We start from the raw sequence: 20,067 nt of genomic DNA, 5'->3' as shown, positions 1-20,067 counted from the left end.
ACTTATGTATTTAGCACATTGTCATTAAGGATGGGGTTTTCTGCATCGATGCATTTCACTTTGACAGTCACAATACAACATCTTGTGTGGCAGCCATGTTAGCTCCCCATTAACCTAACGTAGCAGGCGTAAAAGAAACACCTGAAACTAAATGTCGAGAGGTTCTCTTCTGCACTGTTCAACRAATCCAGTAAATGTGGAGGAGGCGTTTTAATATGGAGTGTCGCCTTGTTTACGTCCAGAAGTCGCGTCACAGGCTCTTATTCCGGTTTTCAGGGGAAATGGAACATCCGGTTGTTGGGGACTAGGCAGGGGCCAACTCCCAATTACATGGGGAATATTAATGAAAATACTATACAACTGAGTGTCTAGACTGAGCATTATGATGTAAATYACACTATAACACTCTAAAGGAGCCAGTGTTAGCTAAATTGCTAACTAGCTATTAGTCTTGTGCCATGAGACAAACTTGAACATCTACTGGCCAGCAATCTAGCTAGCCAGCTGCATCATTTCAATAATGATGATGTGGGGGATTTCCACTTATTTTTCTGGTTCAACTGGTACGTGTTAGCTTTCCAGTTGCATGTAGGCCTACATCTGACATGGAGTTTCTACAGATAAATACAGTATGTAGTCAGGGAAGTGGATTCTAGAATAGAGCGAAAATGTTATCTGTAATTTCATGTTGCTCCTTCACACCAGATGTTTGAACCTCATTGTAAGATATCATGATTCCACTTCCACAGATTGACGGTGGCCTTCAGCAATGTCACGTTTCTTTGCCACCGGGTCCGACAGCGAGTCTGAATCCTCCTCGTCGGCGGACGAGATCACCCCTAAAGCACCTGGAACTACTTTCACCAAGCAGTCAGTACTACTTTCTCTCGTCAAAACCTCAGTGACACTAATGTTTGTTTCTACAGCTCTCTCACTTTTCCACATTTGGTCCCTGTAGGTCATTGCTACTTAGTGATGATGAGGAGGACACCAAGAGAGTGGTGCGCAGTGCCAAGGACAAGAGGTCAGTCATTTACTCTACTTCATAATCCAAAGAACCGTCTTAGCCTTGTCGCTGATGTAGTTGTGCTGTACAGCCAGCTCTTATGGTAGTTATTATGCCCTTTGGCTATCAACCATCATAGYAGTTGGCAATACAYCATAGGCATAACTAGGGTTGCAAAGGGTCGGAAACTTTCTTSGAAATWMTCCATSGGAAGTWAAGCCCGGGTGACAGCTTTGCGCACACTTGGCATTCTCTCAACCAGCTTCATGAGGTAGTCACCTGGAATGCATTTCAATTAACTGGTGTGCCTTGTTAAAAGTTCATTTGTGGCATTTCTTAATGTGTTTGTGCCAATCAGTTGTGTTGTGACATGGTAGGGGTGGTATACAGAAGATAGCCCTATTTGGTATAATCCCGAGTCCATATTATGGCAAGAACAGCTCAACTAAGCAAAGAGAAATGACAGTCTATCATTACTTTTAAGACATGAAGGTCAGTCAATGCGGAAGATTTCAAGACCTTTGATTTATTTAGAATTCAAGGCACACTTAATTAGCATGGCTACCACAGCATTCTGCAGCGATATCCCATCTGGTTTGCACTTAGTCCCACTATCATTTGTTTTGCTGTCTTTACTATTATTCTACAATGTAGAAAATTGTAAAAATAAAACCCCTTGAATGAGTAGGTGTGTCGTAACTTTTGACTGGTACTGTATCTGGGACCAGACTAGTGTCCCTTGACTGGACTGCCTTAGACAGTATGCCTGCCCTTGACTATGCCATCTAACCAATTCTTATATCACAGGTTTGAGGAGCTGACAAACCTGATCAAGACGATCCGCAACGCCATGAAGATCCGAGACATGTCCAAGTGTCTGGAGGAGTTTGAGCAGCTATGTCGAGCGTTCCTCAAAAGCAAGACTATAGTGGACAAGGAAGGGGTGCCCCCCTTCTACATCCGTCTTCTGGCTGACCTGGAAGACTATTTGAATCAGGTYAACCTCCGCAGTTCACACTTTTTCTGCATGTGAAACTGCTCGAATGTCAGCCTGTGACAGCTTGGGACTATAAGGTTCTAGCGAAAAGAAGATTTCTGAGATATTGAACATCATTTTCAATCTCAGAATTGTTGGTATAGTGATTTCTCTTTCATCCACCATTTAAGGATCTTCGCCTTAAAGGTACCTAAAGTGCAGAGTATCACAATCCTGAGACATTTTGAAATCCGTTTTTTGGGGGGGCAACTAGGGCTGTGGCGTCACAAAATTGTCAGCCGTGATTGTCAAGCAATACAGTTGAAAGAGTCTGAACTTACATATACCTTAACCAAATACATTTAAACTCAGTTTTTCACAATTCCTGACATTTAATTCTGGTAAAAAAGCTGCCTAGGGAGTAACTTCCTTACTGATGTCTTGATGTTGCTTCAATATAGCCACACAAATTTTTCTTTCCTCATGGTGCCATCTATTTTGAGAAGTGCAACAGTCCCTCCTGCAGCAAAGCATCCCCACATGTGCTGCCAGCCCCGTGCTTCACGGTTGGGATGGTGTCTTTGCTTGCAAGCCTCACCCCTTTTCCTCCAAACATAACTCGGTAGCTCGGTCATTATGGCCAAACGGTTTTATTTTGTTTCATCAGACCAGAGGACATTCTCCAAAAAGTACGATCTTTGTCCCCATGTGCAGTTGCAAACCGTAGTCTGTCTTTTTTATGGTGGTTTTGGAGCTGTGGCTTCTTCCTTGCTGAGTTGCCTTTCAGGTTATGTCGAATATAGGACTCGTTTACTGTGGATATAGATACTTTGTACCCATTTCCGCCAGAGCTGGAGACCTAATTACCGTGACTAAACGGTCATGTGAATTTGACTGCCTTCATTACTCGTGACTTTTTTTGTTTGTTGCTTGCCAGCCATTATTGCGGACTAGCCTCAGATCACGGTTTCCCAAATTGTTCATGTGCCCACCACGTGCGCATTTTGGTTTTTGCTCTAGTACTGCACAGCTGATTCAAATAACCAACTCAAGATTTGATTATTGAATCCATTGTGTAGTGCTAGTAAACAACCAAATGTGGACCACGGGGCCAATCTGTATTGTTATGGCTCTGTAATGTGTTCGCACATAGATCCTTAGTTGCCAAGTTCAAATGTTGTATTTGTATGAAAAACCATCTAAAGATCAATTATGTTACTAACACATTTTATAAATATTTCAGAGAGAACCTTGTAGTCCCAKGGTCTTGATCTATTGATGTGAGGTTATCCAAACTATGAAAAAGAGAAAATATGCACAGACGTTATCGATCATTAAGTAATGACCGGAACGCTGTGTTTTATGAAGACACACTCTTAAGACTATCCCTAAAGACGTGATGTTTCTTGTTTCCCTACAGCTTTGGGAGGACAAAGAAGGCAAGAAGAAGATGAACAAGAACAACGCCAAAGCCCTCAGCACCCTGCGGCAGAAGATCCGCAAGTACAACAGGGATTACGAGACGGAAATCACCAGCTATAAGGAGGTGAGGCTTTTCACTACAACAACACYGGATGGTAGATTCTTAAGAAGCTGTTTAAATAAAAACAGTGCATATAACACTTACCAATAAGGAACGCACATATGAAGCTACATTGAAGAATCTAGATATTCATTATGGCACCATTTTTATTTTTTTTTGCATTCAGTGCCTTCAGAAACTATTCACACCACTTGATCTCTTCCATTTTGTATTACAGCCTGAAGTAAAATTGTATTAAATTGAGGTTTTGTCACTGGCCTATACACAATACCCCATAATATCAGTTGTGTTTTTTGAAAATGTTTCAAATGAATGAAAAGCGGTAATGTCTTGAGTCATTAATGCAACAACATTCTAGTACATTTATAAACTGGATTGTGTTTCGGAATTATATCAGTTTTRCAGAATTTTTTTCATCGTTGTTGCGTACAGCTGATTTGATACAGTTCAAACAAAATGCATGGTTAGTCTAGACTACGAATGGAAAAATTGAGGAATTCAAGAGAATATACAGTGCATTCGGAAAGTATTTTTCCACATTTTGTTATGTTACAGCCTTGTTCTAAAATTGACTAAATCTACACACAAAGCCCCATAATGAAAAGCAGAAACAGGTTTTTCAATATTTTTGAAAATGTATTACAAATAGACTGAAATATCACATTTACGGAAGTATTCAGACGCTTTACTTTGTTTAAGCATTTTTGGCAGCGTTTACAGCCTAAAGTTTTCTTGGGTACGACACTGCAAGCTTGGCGCACCTGTATTTGGGGAGTTTCTCCCATTCCTTTCTGCAGATCCCATCAAGCGCTGTCAGGTTGGATGGGGAGCGTTGCTGCACAGTTATTTTCAGGTCTTTCCAGAGATGTTCGATTGGGTTCAAGTCTGGGCTCTGCCAGGCCCACTCAAGGACTTTCAGACTTGTRCCGAAGCCACTCCTGCGTTGTCTTGGCTGTGTGCATAGGGTGATTGTCCTGTTAGGTGAACCTACGCCCCAGCTCAAGGTCCTGAGTACTCTGGAGCAGGTTTTCATCAAGGATCTCTCTGTACTTTGCTCTGTTCATCTTTGCCTCGGTCCTTCTATTTGTATTTATTATGGATCCCCATTAGCTGCTGCTATTTTTATTTTTTTATTCACCTTTATTTAACCAGGTTAGACAGTTGAGAACAAGTTCTCATGTACAACTGCGACCTGGCCAAGATAAKGTGTGACAACAGAGTTACACATGGGATGAACAAATGTACAGTCAATAACACAATAGAAAAGTCTGTATACAGTGTGTGCAAATGCAGTAAGGCAATAAATAGGCCATAGTGGCGAAGTAATTACCATTTAGCAATTTACACTGGAGTGATATATGTGCAGATTAGGATGTAGAAGTGCTGGTGTGTAAAAGAGCAGAAAAACAAATATAGGGATGAGGTAGTTGGTTGGATTGATGGGCTATTTACAGATGGGCTGTGTACAGCTGCAGCAATCGGTAAGCTGCTCTGACAGCTGACGCTTAAAGTTAGTGAGGGAGATACGTCTCGTTCCAGTTATTGGCAGCAGAGAACTGGAAGGAAAGGCGCCCAAAGAGGTGTTGGCTTTGGGGATGACCAGTGAAATTTACCTGCTGCGGCGTGTGCTACGGCTGGGTGTTGCTATGGTGACCAGTAAGCTGAGATAGGATAGGACCAGCCAAGCAGTGGTGGGTAGTATATGTGGCTTTGGTGACAAAACGGATGGCACTGTGATAGACTGCATCCAATTTGCTGAGTAGAGTGTTGGAGGCTAGTTTGTAAACATCGCCGAAGTCAAGGATCTGTAGGATAGTCAGTTTTACGAGGGTAAGTTTGGTAAGGAGGCTTTGTTGCAAAATAGGAAGCCAATTCTAGATTTAACATTAGATTGGAGATGCTTAATGTGAGTCTGGATGGAGAGTTTACAGTCTAGCCAGACACCTAGGTATTTATAGTTGTCCACATACTCAAAGTCAGAACCGTCCACAGTAGTGATGCTAGGCGGGCGGGTGCAGGCAGCGATCGGTTYAAGAGCATACATTTCGTTTTACTAGCATTTAAGAGCAGTTGGAGGCCATGGAAGGAGTGTTGAAGCTCGTTTTGGAGGTTTGTTAACAGTGTCCAAAGAAGGACCAGATGTATACAGAATGGTGTCATCTGCGTAGAGATGGATCAAATAATCACCAGCAGTAAGAGTGACATCATTGATATATACAGAGATTGAGGGCCCGAGAATTGAACCCTGTGGCACCCCCATAGAGACTGCCAGAGGTCGGAACAACAGGCCCTCTGATTTGACACACTGAACTCTATCAGAGAAGTAGTTAGTGAACCAAGCGAGGCAGTCATTTGAGATACAAAGGCTGCTGAGTCTACCGATAAGAATACGGTGATTGGCAGAGTCGAAAGCCTTGGCCAGGTCGATGAATACGGCTGCACAGTATTGTCTCTTAACGATGGCGGTTGTATCGTTTAGGACCTTGAGCGTGGCTGAGGTGTATCCGTGTAACCAGCTCGGAAACCAGATTGCATAGCGAAGGTACGGTGGGACTCGAAATGTCGGTGATCTGTTCACTTGGCTTTCAAAGACTTTAGAAAGGCAGGGCAGGATGGATATAGGTCTGTAACAGTTTGGGTCTAGAGTCTCCCCTTTGAAGAGGGGGATGACTGCGGCTGCTTTCCAATCTATGGGAATCTCAGATGATACGAAAGAGGTTGAACAGACTATTAATAGGGGTTGCAACAATGTCAGCGTATAATTTTAGGAAGAGGGTACAGATTGGCCCAGTTGATTGTGTAGGGATCCAGATTTTGCCGCTCTTTCAGAACATCAGCTGTCTGGATTTGGGTGAAGAAGAAGCAGAGGGGGGAGGCTTGGGCCAGTTGCTGCGGGGGGTGCAGAGCTCTTGGCCGGGGTTGGGATAGCCAGGTGGAAAGCATGGTCAGCCGTAGAGAAATGCTTATTGAAATTATCTGTGATTTATCAGTGGTGACAGTGTTTCCTAGTCTCAGTGCATTGGGCAGCTGGGAGGAGGTGCTCTTATTCTCCATGGACTTTACAGTGTCCCAAAACTTTTGGGAATTGGTGCTGCTGGATGCACATTTCTGTTTGAAAAAGCTAGCTTTTGCTTTCCTAACTGACTGTGTGTATTGGTTCCTGACTTCACCGAAAAGTTGCATATCGCGGGGGTTATTTGATGCTAGTGCAGTCCGCCACAGGGTGTTTTTGTGCCGGTCAAGGGCATTCAGTCTGGAGAGAACCAKGGGCTATATCTGTTCTCCTACATTTTTTGAAAGTTGGATGCTTATTTAAGATGGTGAGGAAAGCACTTTTAAAGAATAACCAGGCATCCTCTACAGACGGGATGAGGTCAATATCCTTCCAGGATCCCTGAGCCAGGTCGATTAGAATGGCCTGCTCGCAGAAGTGTTTTAGGGAGGGAGGGAGCGTTTGACAATGATGAGGGGTGGCCGTTTGACCGCGGACCCATAATGGACGCAGGCAGTGATCGCTGAGATCCTGGTTGAAAACATTTAGAGGGCAAGTTGGTCAGGYTGATATCTATGAGGGTGCCTATGTTTATGGATTTGGGGTTGTATCTGCTAGGCTCTTTGATAATTTGTGTGAGATTGAGGGCATCTAGCTTAGATTGTTGGACGGCCGGTGTGTTAAGGGGTATTGTGAGTAGATGAGGAAACTATTTAATTCGTTTTAGAATAAGGCCATAATGTAACAAAATGTGGGGAAAGTCCTGAATACTTTCCTTTAATGCGCTGTAGTTTGTAATGGCTTTTCATGACAATTATGCTGGCATACACGAAGCAGTCTGAAGTACCTCCTGCACGCATAAATTCAATCAGACATCCCCCTTGTGATTTCAACTTAATAATGAACCTTTCCCAAGATACTCCGAGCCAGGGTGAGGCGCTTAGTTCCTACTAATGGCCCACTGACATAATGGCAATCTTACCTTTCTCCCTCTCATTCAGAACCCAATGGCGTCAGCGGATGAGGAGGAGGAGGAGGAGGAGGAGAAATATGAGGCTGACTCAGGTGAGTTTCCTACCACACCTTTTCAATACACCTTGAGCTATGCCTACAGTAAATACCAGTAATGGAAGACTCAAGTCTGCTTTTGTTAGAGCCAGAACCGACCGTAGGGCATGAGACTACCTCCTGTTTCGGTATAATGAGGCAGCTTGATGTACTAGTACACCCCCTGGACAGAACACAAATCTATTGCAAGGCCTTAAGGCGTCGGCATGCTTCTTTTCAGCTGGCGGCTAGCCGYAGTCGGCTAGGCGACRTGAATAAGTGTGCTTACATACTCCCTTAAGACATTCTCTTGAGAAACGAGAAAAAAGCTGCCATAGTACTTTGTCCATTTTAGAGAAGTTGTAGCCAGTATACATTTCCTCAAAAAAGATAACTCAAGAAATCTCATTTAATTTTGACGTTTTTCCTGAGGAGATCTTAGTCGCACAATTTTACATCCAACTAAYATGTTTGTTGCAGTATTTCTCAATGAAAACAATGTGCATTAAAACGAGTCGTCTCTCATTGAATGACAAAGCCTTTACTGAAGACTCCCTACTGTTGACCAATCACTGACGAAGGGGCGTGAACTTGGGCTACCGACTTCACCTTGCCTCAAGGGAAAATGTGTGCCCAAATAACTTAAACCCTTACCGGTATCCAAAACAAACGTCACAAAATGTTGTCATAATATATGCACAAACGCTTCCGAACTGTTTCGGCTGAGAYGCATGCGGACTACTTTACCCCKAATKATTTCCTTYATGCTGAGTGARAAGCAGAGAGYCATTGGGCCCATTTTTAGAGTGGTATGATTTGACRAGGGATCAAATCCCCAACTTTACAATCGCAGTGCACCATTGATACATMAATTCTATGGCCTAGCCACTGTTTTAGCTGCAGTTTTCTTTCTAACCACCTTGGTGTCTGTAGGGTCGTCGTCAGATAGCGACGAAGTGCCGGGAGTTGCCAAGAGCTTCCTGAAGAAGAAACCGGCTGCCGAGGTGGCAGCGCCTCCGCCGGACCCCAGCAAGTTCCTGAAGGCAGCGGCGGTAAGAGGATGATGCCCGCAGTGGCTCTATTGCTGTGCGCAGTTATTGGCAAGCACACTCACTTGAAAATTCCGAAAAATTTAGTGTGGTAAGCCAGAAATGTGACATTTCTCTGTTTTGGCTGAGGGGCTGCCGAAACATAAAGCACTAGCATTCTCCCTACCAAGCCCTCTCCCACCGACAGTCAATCTTTGTTATTGTCCACCATTTCATCTAACTTGTGTGTGTAATGACCGTGTACATTGTCTTCAACAGGACAAGGAGGCTTCCAGCAGCAGTGATGAGGATGACGAGGACTGGGACTCGGACACCGCGGAAAGTGGCAGTGGTAGTGAAGACGAAGAGGGCAAGAATGCCTCCATGGCCCAAATCTTCCTGAAGAAGTCAGTCCCTTTCCCTGTTCTTTTCACTACAACATCCTTTGTACCTCACGCGMTAGACTCAATCCACAATCATTCTGTCCCATCACTGCCTGTGTAACTGAACATTGCTCTAATTCTAAACATCCTGCCTCTTGCTTTCATTRAGTAGCTCTCGCTCTATGTAAAACRATGCTCTAGAGTAGGGGTCAGCAACYGGTGGTATGCGGGCCATATTCAGGCCCGTGATTTCTGTTCTGGGAAGAAATCAGCCGACAACAGGATCTAGTTGCCTACTGCTGCTCTATAGACGCTTGTCTCTAAAAAGTTTTAGACACTGTCTGACTAATGTATTTACAACACCCCATTCTGTCTCGCCAGGCCCGGTAGTGAGGCAGAGCGACACACCAGCGAGAAGAAAAAGGAGGATAGGAAGAAGAGACACAGGCGGAAGGAGCGCCTGGAGGAAGAGGCAGAGGAAGAGGCCCAAGAGGAGGGTGAAGGCGAATGGGAGAAGGTGAAGGGAGGCGTGCCCCTTGTCAAGGTGGGTGATCAAGTCGTGGCATGACAATACAAAGAGTATCCTCACTACACTTATCTGTATATATGGTTTGTATTCATTAGGCACCAAATGTAAGAAAACTGATTGAAACGGAGAGCGACCACTTGGACTTTACCAACAAACGCTAKTTTTCATTTTCCATTGCAYAATGTTCGAAAGCATTTTCTGTTGCGTGCCCAAATGAACACGACCCWATGGTCCCATAGACTTGGGCCCAGAGACATAACGCTTCTGAGTYGAAGTGCTGCTAATCTAGGATCAAGTCTATAGATTGTAAAGAATAGACAGAGGGGACCTGATCCTAGATTAGCACTCCTACTCTGAGACACTTTTTTTTTTATATACAGACCCAAACCTGCCAGAGGATGTGTGTTGTGTGCTAATTGCTTCTCCCGGCAGGAGAAGCTTCAGATGTTTGCCAAGGGAACAGAGATCAACACAACAGTTGTGGTGAAGAAACTCAATGAGATCCTGCAGGCCCGTGGAAAGAAGGGAACAGACAGGTACAACTCATTTGACCACATTTACATATGCTCTGTCCCAAAATTAGCCCCTAGTCACTTCTCGTTGGCCCTTTGTAGATCTAAAATCCAGGCTGATGGACACAATATGGTATCGGTTCTTCTTAAGACAAAGTTTTTTTTGCCTTTCACTGATATAGCACTTTGTCTACAAGGGGACATCCCGTAGGGTTTGGGGGTTTCTTTTGCGACCAGACAAAAAAAATTGAGTTAAAGCCCTAGCCGATATGACACCAACGCCTGAAAAGACTCAAAAACTAACCTAACGCTGTTCCTACACCCCCTGTTCTGTCTACCACCTRGTCTACCTTCTGTTCAGAGCTGCCCAGATTGAACTTCTCCACGCTCTGGCCAACATCTCCAACGAGAACAACCTGGGTGAGGGCATCCTGGTCAAGATCAAGTTCAACATCATCGCCTCCCTGTACGACTACAACCCCAACCTGGCCGCCTTCATGAAGGTCAGATGCACTGCTGTTAAATTATCAATTGTTAAATGACTTATTGCCAAATGCTAAAACCTTCCTGTTTTTAGTACCACCCATCTGCCTCCTCCATGGATGTGTGGCTATGCTAACGGGACAGAAAGACTTTCCGTCGTTGTCTCATGAGGTTGAGCCTCTTAATTCAGCCACCTCTATGAAAGTATTCCTCATTTGGAGAGAGAGAAAAAACGAAATTTTCTGAGAATCCTGCAATAATGGCTATTCTATCCCTTTTTAATATTGCCCCAATAGTAGTTGGGGGTTAAACGAGTACAACTTGAACTTATTGGACAAGTTCAAGTTGTACTTTGCCCATTTTTAGAAATGTCTTCTCAGAATCGCAATTCAGTGCCTTGCAAAATTATTTAACCCCCTTGGCATTTTTCCTATTTTGTTGCATTACAAGCCACTGTATTCACCAAGTACATTAACAAGGAATTTGTTCTGGCAAAATGGTGCTGACGGCCATAAACTCCCGTGTACAGCCCGGATTCTCCTGTATTTGTCCCTGAGCGTGACCCCAATTCCCGCTAATATTCTCCTCATCCCCTTTACCTGTTCCGCACAACCCCTCTCCCAGGCTGACATGTGGAAGACGTGTCTGGACTGCATTGACGAGCTGCTGGACATCCTCTTTAACAACAACAACATATTTATCGGCGAGAACATTGCAGAGGACAGTGAGAACCTGGCCATAGCCGACGCTCAGGTAATTTTCAAACTCTTAGTGAATGATTGGTTGATAGAATTTCTTAGAGAATTATTGATTGGTTGGTTACATTTATTTGAACTACTCCAAACAAGAAGTTCCCTCACAGGAAAATAAAGCTCTAATATATAATTTAAACATAAATAAATATGTAAACAATCAAGAACAAGCAGTATGTACATTAGAAAAACCTTTCAAATATAACAAGCTTTTATTTATTTCCATATTGGTCCTTTTGGCAAGAATAGGCAGGCATGGCAAGAATGACAATACACTTCATGTGATAGGCTACAGTTTTGAAGTAGATTGTCCAACTAAAGTCAGTTTTTCTAACTTCCTCAGCCATTCAGGGTGCGCGGCTGCATTCTGACCTTGGTGGAGAGGATGGATGAGGAATTCACCAAGATCATGCAGAACACTGACCCCCACTCTCAAGGTGAGGCCCATTTTGGATCCACATCCCCCTTTTCACATTAGAGGTCACTTGTGCGTTTGTCAAGGACTAAATTGATACTCACTCACTATAGACACGTATGAAGTAAAATTATTGATAGAGTAGACGGCAATAAAATTCCTATGAACCTGTACACCACAAATTATTGGGATCACTTTTTTTACCTATAAAAACCCCATACCCATAATTAGTGTGTTTCCTTACCACTGCAGTTTGAGCTGATCTTTCACACTCCCTTGCGATCGTACATGATCATTCAATCACTCACTCCATCTCCCCCAGAGTATGTGGACAACCTGAAGGATGAGGGGCGTGTGTGCGGCATCATCGACCGCCTGCTGGGCTACCTGGAGACCAAGGGCAGCACGGAGGAGGTGTGCCGCGTCTACCTACGCCGCATCATGCACACCTACTATAAGTTTGACTACAAGGCTCACCGCCGCGCACTGGGCCTCCAGGGAGAGACCAAGGTAAGGAAACGGACATAGATTGACATCCTTGTCATGGGTACATTAAATATGGCAGCCGGTCCACACATCCTAGAACTCTAATGGTAATGTCTGTTTTAGTCATTCTATTTCTATGCACCCCAAGGCTGCATCTCAATTGTTTAAAATTACTTTCTCTTTCTCGTTTGAAATTTCTGGATAGGAAAGGTGTAAGCAATATGGCAGATACTCACTAGGATTTTTTTTTGTTGAATATATATATATATATATATATTTTTTTATATATACATATTTATATACATTTGTAATGAAAATTACAACAATACTCAATGAACACTTGAACTTCATATAATACATAAATATAATTAATTTAATCTCAAATAAATAATGAAACATGTTCAATTTGGTTTAAAATAATGCAAAAACAAAGTGTTGAAGAAAGTGAAAGTATGAGCCATGTAAAAAAGCTGAAGTTTAAGTTCCTTGCTCAGATCATATGAAAGCTGCTGGTTCCTTTTAACATGAGTCTTCAATATTCCCAGTTAACCTCTCTAGGGTACGTGAGACGGTAGCGTCCCACCTCTTCAACAGCCAGTGAAAGTGCAGGGCGCCAAATTCAAAACAACAGAAATCCCATAATTAAAATTCCTCAAACATACATGTATTTTACACCATTTTAAAGATACACTTGTTGTAAATCCAGCCACAGTGTCCGATTTCAAAAAGGCTTTACGACGAAAGCAAACCAAACGATTATGTTAGGTGAGTGCCTATTCACAGAATAACACAGAAATATAGATAAAATGAATCACTAACCTTTGATCTTCTTCAGATGACACTCATAGGACTTCATGTTACACAATACATGTGTTTTGTTCGATAAAGTTCATATTTATATCCAAAAATCTGAGTTTACATTGGCGCCTTACGTTCAGAAGTCACGAAACATCCTTTGATTTTGCAGAGAGCCACATCAATTTACAGGAATACTCTTCTCCTTAATGCAACCGCTGTGTCAGATTTCAAAAGCTTTACGAAAAAAGCAAACCATACAATAATCTGAGTCAGCGCTCAGAGCCCAATCAAGACACAAATATAGCCGCCATATTATGCAGTCAACAGAAGTCAGAAGTATCATTATAAACATTCACTTACCTTTGATAATCTTCATCAGAATGCACTCCCTGGAATCCCAGTTCCACAATAAATGTTTGTTTTGTCCATTTATGTCCAAAGTCCTCCTTGTTGTTCTAGCGTTCAGTACACTTTCCAAACTCACAACGCGCGGGCAGGTCCAGCGGAAAGTACGGACGAAAAGTTTAAAAGGTTATATTACAGTCCGTAAAAACATGACAAACGAAGTATTGAATCAATCTTTAGGATGTATTTAACATAATTCTTCAATAATGTTTCAACCGGAGTATTCACGTGTCTTCAGAATTGCGATGGAACAGAGCTCGTTCTCACGTGAATGCGCATGGTCACTTCATGGCAGACCTGACTCATTCCTCTCTCCTTCGGCCCCACTGAACAGTAGAGGCATCAGACAAGGTTCTAACGACTGTTGACATCTAGTGGAAGACTTAGGAAGTGCAACATTACCAATACCCCACTATCTTCAATAGGAGCGGAGTTGAAAATCGACCAACCTCAGATTTCACACTTCCTGGTTGGATTTTTTCTCCAGTTTTTGCCTGCCTGATGAGTTCTGTTATACTCACAGACATCGCAACGAGCCAGGCGGCCCTAACTACTGCATATACTCTGACTCTGCTTGCACTGAACACAAGAGAAGTGACACAATTTCCCTAGTTAATATTGCCTGCTAACATGAATATCTTAACTTAATATGCAGGTTAAAATAAATATACTTAAGTGACTTGATGTTAAAGGCATTGATGTTTATGGTTAGGTACATTTTGTGCAACGATTGTACTTTTTTGCGAATGCGCTTTAGTTAAATCATCACCGTTTGGCGAAGTTGGAGTAGGCTGTGATTCGATGACAAATTAACAGGCACCCCATTGATTATATGCAACGCAGGACAAGCTAGTTAACCTAGTAATATCATCAACCATGTGTAGTTAGTTTTTTATAAGTTTAATGCTAGCTAGCAGCCTGCCTTGGCTCCTTGCAGCCAGAAATTGCTTTTGATGCTGCACTCGTGTAACAGGTATCAGTATCCACACAATCCACACAGTATCCTTGTGGATTAGAATGTAATTGGTATCCAAAAAGGCAGATTACCGATTTTGGTATGAACTTGACATCGGCCATAATTAATCGACTGACCTCTGAGGGCCCCCTAAATAGTCAATGGAATGCTTTTCATGACTACGGAGTTTTAGTTGGATACAAAATAATTATTATCCATGAGCTAATGTCATAACTCAATGGGAGGTGAGTACAAGGTTGGGTTATCACTCTATCCCTCTCCACCTCTATCTCCTCCCTAGTCTGAGCAGGATGCGGAGGAGAGCGAGGGTGAGGACAGCGCCTTCATCATGGACCGCCTGTGCAAGTTCATCTACGCCAAGGACCGCACGGACCGCATCCGCACGTGCGCCATCCTGTGCCACATTTACCACCACGCGCTGCACTCGCGTTGGTACCAGGCCCGTGACCTGATGCTCATGAGCCACCTGCAGGATAATATTCAGCACGCCGACCCACCCGTACAGGTATGAACACGTGAATGTGGGAGCACACAACACAGCACTCAGGATGTCAAACTGTTCATACAAGCAGGGACACCCTGCTGGGCAACATCCGCAGGGGTGTAAAATACTACTTTAGGTTTTTTGGGGGGGGTATCTGTACTTTACTATTTATATTTTTGACCACTTTTATTTTTACCTCACTGCATTCCTTAAGAAAATGTACTTTTTACTCCATACATTTTTACTGACACACATTTTGAATTCTTAGCAGGACAGGAAAACTGTCTAATTCACACACTTATCAAGAGAACCTCCCTGGTCATCCCTACTGCCTCTCATCTGGCAGACTCACTTAACACATGCTTTAGTTTGTAAATGATGTCTGAGTGTTGGAGCGTGCCCCTGGCTACTTGTAAATAAAAAATGAAATGATGCCGTCTGGTTGGCTTAATATAAGGAATTTGAAATTATTAAGTGTATTTTAGCGTTTGCATTTACTTTTGAGACTTAAGCATATTTAAAACCAAATACTTTTACTGGGTGACTCACTTAAAAAAAATTAAGGTATCTTTTATTTTACTCAAGGATGGGTACTTTTTCCACCACTGATCATCCGGCACGCTACAGGGCTCCAGACTTACTCTTTCCCCTGGTGGCTCTGGTGCCACTACTTTTCAGTTAGTGGCAGCAGCCCATGATTTGGTCACAACAGTTTGCTGTGGTGTCACGCAATAGAAAACCTTTGCAATCATCTTACAAAGTCATATGATGTAATTCACAGTGCTACTAAGATTGTATGAATCAAGAAACTTTTTATTCTAACATGTCCAAACCAGGAATGCATAATTCAATATATTTTCATGTGCAACCTAAACTAGTGATTGTCATGAATTTTGGGTTGACAATTAGTCTTGCTATATTTTCACTCCTAATTGGGCTCCAGAATTTCYGATTTCTTTTTTTTTTGTAGAGATTAATTTACTTACATATTTTCGGATATTAGTTTTTTTTTTTTAAGTAAGTTATCATTGGAATGTGCTACAAAACGAGGCAGCGATGCACTTTAGGACCATGCGGATGTGTCCGAGCGGTCGGGTAGACTGGAGTGTTTATCCGACTGGATAAATGTTTTTATAAAATAATATTATGTCGTCCCCCCGTCCCCCCACTTCAAAAACCAAAGTTTTAGAAGTGGGGTAGTAATATCACATACACTTTGCTTTATTTGGGGCTTATTCACCATCTAAGGAAGTGGAAATTCAACTCATTATCTAGATCACTAAATATAATAAACTGCTTGTTAGATTAATTACAACTAACAGTACATTTAATGTCCTAAACTTTGCCATGTACTACCCAATGATGTCTATATAGGTCTATGCAATCATCAGAAATGGCCAATACGCGCTTTGCCCGATCCGAATCTCAAAGATCCATACCAGTTTATTTGTTCTAGAAACGGTGCTAAAACACTATTTAGAGTTGAAAATAAACAAACACATGTAATACCTACATAAAGCTGAGACCTTCCTTCCTTCAACTTTCAAAACCGTTCTTTCTCGCGATTGAATGTTGCGCAATCGGAACATATTTTTTCTCGGTCTACTCGAAGTGCTCAGGGGGAGGGAGTGAGTCGCTCCTGCCAGCAAAACAGGGGCAGGGCAGACACTTTTATTGCAGGGATCCGGATAAGCCTGCTTGACCAAATCAAGCTTTTAGCCACCCCAAAAACAGAAAGCCTTGTAGCCACCCCAAAAACAGAAAGCCTTGTAGAGTGATCAACTAAAATTTGCAGCTCGTACCGATGTGACCAAGAAAACATTGAACTTGCACAACCAAGTCAGTCTCAAAATTAGACTAAATTATTGCACTCTGGGGCCCTGCACATAAACTGTGTACACAGACTGATAGAACTCTGTGTGTGACCATGTTTCCCCCTCCAGATCCTGTACAACAGGACCATGGTGCAGCTGGGGATCTGTGCCTTCCGCCAGGGCATGATCAAGGACGCCCACAATGCCCTGCTGGACATCCAGTCGAGTGGCCGCGCCAAGGAACTGCTGGGCCAGGGCCTGCTCATGAGGAACATGCAGGAGAGGAATGCAGAACAGGAGAAGATCGAGAAGAGGCGACAGGTAAGCTACGGCTTGGCTAAGCTTAACTCAGCGGAAGAAACTACTGGTAGACTAAGGCTAGGATAGGTTGAAGCCAGCAAGCAGAACAGTAGAGGATTGAAAATACACTACAGGTAGCCTAGGCTAGTCAAATACAGAGCAGAAGAGACGAGCGGTAGGCTAGGCTAAACTCAGCAGAACAGTTGACAGGTAGGCTACGCTAAACCAAATCAAGCAAAAGACAACGCAGGTATGCTAGGCAAGGATAAACCCAGCCGAGCAGGAAACGATTGAGAAGAGACAACTGGTAGACCAATTTTGGCAGACAGGTAGGCTATGCTAAACATGTGGGCTAGGCAAAACCCGACCGCGTAGGTTCCGAGCTGTAAAGCCTTTGTCTGGAAAGATTAAATAAAGATGTTCCCGTTTGTTTAGGATGATGCACTGGAGCCTGTTTTGACTTGTACAGTATTACACTGATGCACTACACTGACTGGGGGTTGGTTTACGACGTGACATTGTTGTCCATCTTGTTCCAGGTGCCCTTCCACATGCACATTAACCTGGAGCTGCTTGAGTGCGTGTACCTGGTGTCTGCCATGCTGCTGGAGATCCCCTACATGGCGGCCCACGAGTTTGACGCCCGCCGCAGGATGATCAGCAAGCAGTTTCACCACCAGCTGAGGGTGGGCGAGAGGCAGCCCCTTCTCGGTACGTACAGTAGACTGGTGACAAAGCAGGGTTGTGTTCATTAGGCCCCAAAATGGAAGAAAACAGACTGAAATGGAGAGGGACTACCTGGACCTTTCCAAAAAGAAACTCATTTTGGTTTTATAAAGTTTTCCGTTGTGTGCCATAATGAACTCTGCCTAGTTTAGGACCAAAGGGTGGGTGGGCTCAAGTAACTCATGCCTAAAAAAAGAGACAAGACTTAAGACGGGCAAAAAAGGTTGTTTTATTTTGATTGGCCTCAAATATCCAGTAACCCTGAGATATCAACACAGTGATTATTTAGAGATGTTGTGGTGGCCGGGCCGGGCGCCTGCAGGGTGAGTGTCACTTGAAAGGTGTTTCATCCGACACAATGGTGCGGCTGGCTTCTGGGTTAAGCAAGCGTGGCTTGGCATGTCATGTTTCGGAGGACGCACGACTAGACCTTTGCCTCTCCCGAGCCCGTTGGGGAGTTGCAGCGATGAGACAAGATCGTAATCACGAAATTGGGGAGAAYAAGGGGGTGAAATGTAGCCGAGTTCTACCGCGCATTACTTAAAGAAGGTAAGCCTATGCAACATTAACCTATTAAAAACAGTAATGTAGCAATGAGGTTTGTACAGTAGGCTTCAGGCCCAATACATTACCGCATATTGGCTTTGCTTCAATTGCCCTACCAATGCATTGTTACTTGTGAGGCACAGCTGAGTGTACATACGTTTAAATCATTTGCTTTTTATTTTACTGGGCAGATGGTGCCTGCATCTGATGGTCAGTCTCAGCGGAGGGAGAGCGCAGCAGACTGAGGGTCCGCCTCTCAACGTCCCTCCGCTGACACTGACCAGAGGGACACCGTCTTCCAGCTGATGGTGAAACTACAGTTGCACCTCATTATTTCACCGTCTTCCAGCTGATGGTGAAACTACAGTTGCACCTCATTATTTCACCGTCTTCCAGCTGATGGTGAAACTACAGTTGCACCTCATTATTTCACCGTCTTCCAGCTGATGGTGAAACTACAGTTGCACCTCATTATTTCTGCCTCATGCACAAATTCATGTTACTCCTATGAACACTGAAAGTGAAATATTCCTCAGTAGTATAATGACCCAAGCCACTAATAATAACGCAAGCCTATCGATACACTTTCCTACTTCCTTCACATTCATTGCAGTGCTGGTTGTAGCGCGAATGGAAGAAGGAAGAACGTGCATTTTCTGGCTTATAAAAGTGTAAAAAATGTTGACAGTGTGGAGTAAGAACTTAAACACGAACTCATAAAAACCGCAGCTCTTTGCTGTATTTGAGTCTCTAATCATGGTTTTGAAATCTCGCCGTATCAACTTTGCCGTAGCTTTCTTTTACGCCTGCTATGTTACTGCAGACCCGGTAATCTGAGCCATCCGATTGGCCAGTGGTAGGCCTATAGCGCACTTGATTTGCTCTCCGGGTCCACCAGTAAGGCAAAGTTTGTACCTTCAGATGTATGAAGTGGTTAAAAATCAGAACATTTCGCCTACCTGGCACGCAGGGCAGCTGAATCTGGTGCACCTACCGCCAACAGTGCGAGACGATTACAAAAAAAATTGCACCGCAAGGCTTTATCGTTTTTTTTTTTTACTGAAATGTTTGGCGATTGACTAAATGCCTTGGAGATGGGCCAGTCGATCTCAATTGACCGGTTGGTGACCACTAGTGTAGRTTATACTCCAAAATGAAACACATTCAAATATTCACCTTTGAGTGGGGACTGTTATTATGCTAACTGCTACGCTGCGTTCTATCCACTAGTCTGGGAGAGAACGTTTAGCCTAGGTGACGCTGTTGGTAAATTGCGGGCGGCGGTATCTTATACTGTTTGATTTTGAATAGCCCAGTAAAGTTTTTATTTGTAATAATTAATAGGCTGACAGTACCTTTAGGTACAGATTCTCACCACTGTGCGTTTCCATATCCTCTTTCCTTCATTCTTTTCTTGAGCGTGCAGAGATGGGGGGGGGGGGGGCTGTCAACACTTTAGCAAATGTTTTGTTGTGAAAACATGTTGCTATCGACGTTCCCGAACAGATTTCACTTGGGTTTCCCCATTTTAAGCTGCAGGAACATGATTGGAGAGCCCATGGCCTACAGAGTTTGGGCGGGATTTCACCTGTCGCGCAGCGAGTGGCTGCATACTCCTCAAACAGCAGTTGATGCGTGACGTGAAATAAGAGCTCTAATAAGCACAGACATATCTATATACAATCCTGTGTYAAGGCATAGTTTTTAAMTTTTTATGGTTGCCACWAAAAAAAAGGAGGATCCCACCTGCTACTAGGCTATATTTATTACTCAGCTCCGCTGCTATAAAACCCGAGTTAATCCGGTTTAAAACGAATTGTGGGAAAGTGGTCTCCATTCGCTATTCGAGTGCATACGGATGACATG

At 43.4% G+C, this 20,067-nt stretch overlaps 1 protein-coding gene across 4 annotated transcripts in view; it reads left to right on the top strand.

The window, feature by feature from the left end:
- The window catches only part of eif3c (eukaryotic translation initiation factor 3, subunit C), a 45,946-nt gene that overhangs the window by 15,748 nt on the left and 10,131 nt on the right, over nucleotides 1-20,067 (top strand). For 2 of the 4 annotated variants that reach the window (XM_024004998.2, XM_024004996.2), the window contains exons 2-17: nucleotides 750-870; nucleotides 959-1,024; nucleotides 1,814-2,003; nucleotides 3,403-3,528; nucleotides 7,519-7,582; nucleotides 8,498-8,616; nucleotides 8,872-8,999; nucleotides 9,357-9,519; nucleotides 9,949-10,040; nucleotides 10,378-10,519; nucleotides 11,124-11,252; nucleotides 11,595-11,688; nucleotides 11,989-12,176; nucleotides 14,612-14,836; nucleotides 16,759-16,950; nucleotides 17,469-17,640. In XM_024004998.2, coding sequence (XP_023860766.1) covers nucleotides 770-870; nucleotides 959-1,024; nucleotides 1,814-2,003; nucleotides 3,403-3,528; nucleotides 7,519-7,582; nucleotides 8,498-8,616; nucleotides 8,872-8,999; nucleotides 9,357-9,519; nucleotides 9,949-10,040; nucleotides 10,378-10,519; nucleotides 11,124-11,252; nucleotides 11,595-11,688; nucleotides 11,989-12,176; nucleotides 14,612-14,836; nucleotides 16,759-16,950; nucleotides 17,469-17,640 — 2,191 coding nt within the window. In that variant the 5' untranslated portion in view covers nucleotides 750-769. Of the gene's footprint in view, nucleotides 1-749; nucleotides 871-958; nucleotides 1,025-1,813; nucleotides 2,004-3,402; nucleotides 3,529-7,518; nucleotides 7,583-8,497; nucleotides 8,617-8,871; nucleotides 9,000-9,356; nucleotides 9,520-9,936; nucleotides 10,041-10,377; nucleotides 10,520-11,123; nucleotides 11,253-11,594; nucleotides 11,689-11,988; nucleotides 12,177-14,611; nucleotides 14,837-16,758; nucleotides 16,951-17,468; nucleotides 17,641-20,067 lie in introns of all 4 variants that reach the window. The other 2 variants (XM_024004997.2, XM_024004995.2) reach the window with 1 other exon arrangement.

The sequence above is a fragment of the Salvelinus sp. IW2-2015 genome, linkage group LG17 (genome assembly GCF_002910315.2).
Source record: "Salvelinus sp. IW2-2015 linkage group LG17, ASM291031v2, whole genome shotgun sequence".
Lineage (NCBI taxonomy): Eukaryota > Metazoa > Chordata > Actinopteri > Salmoniformes > Salmonidae > Salvelinus > Salvelinus sp. IW2-2015.
The sequence above is the reverse complement of the archived record's forward strand: the minus strand, read 5'-3'. Positions and strand labels throughout refer to the sequence as shown.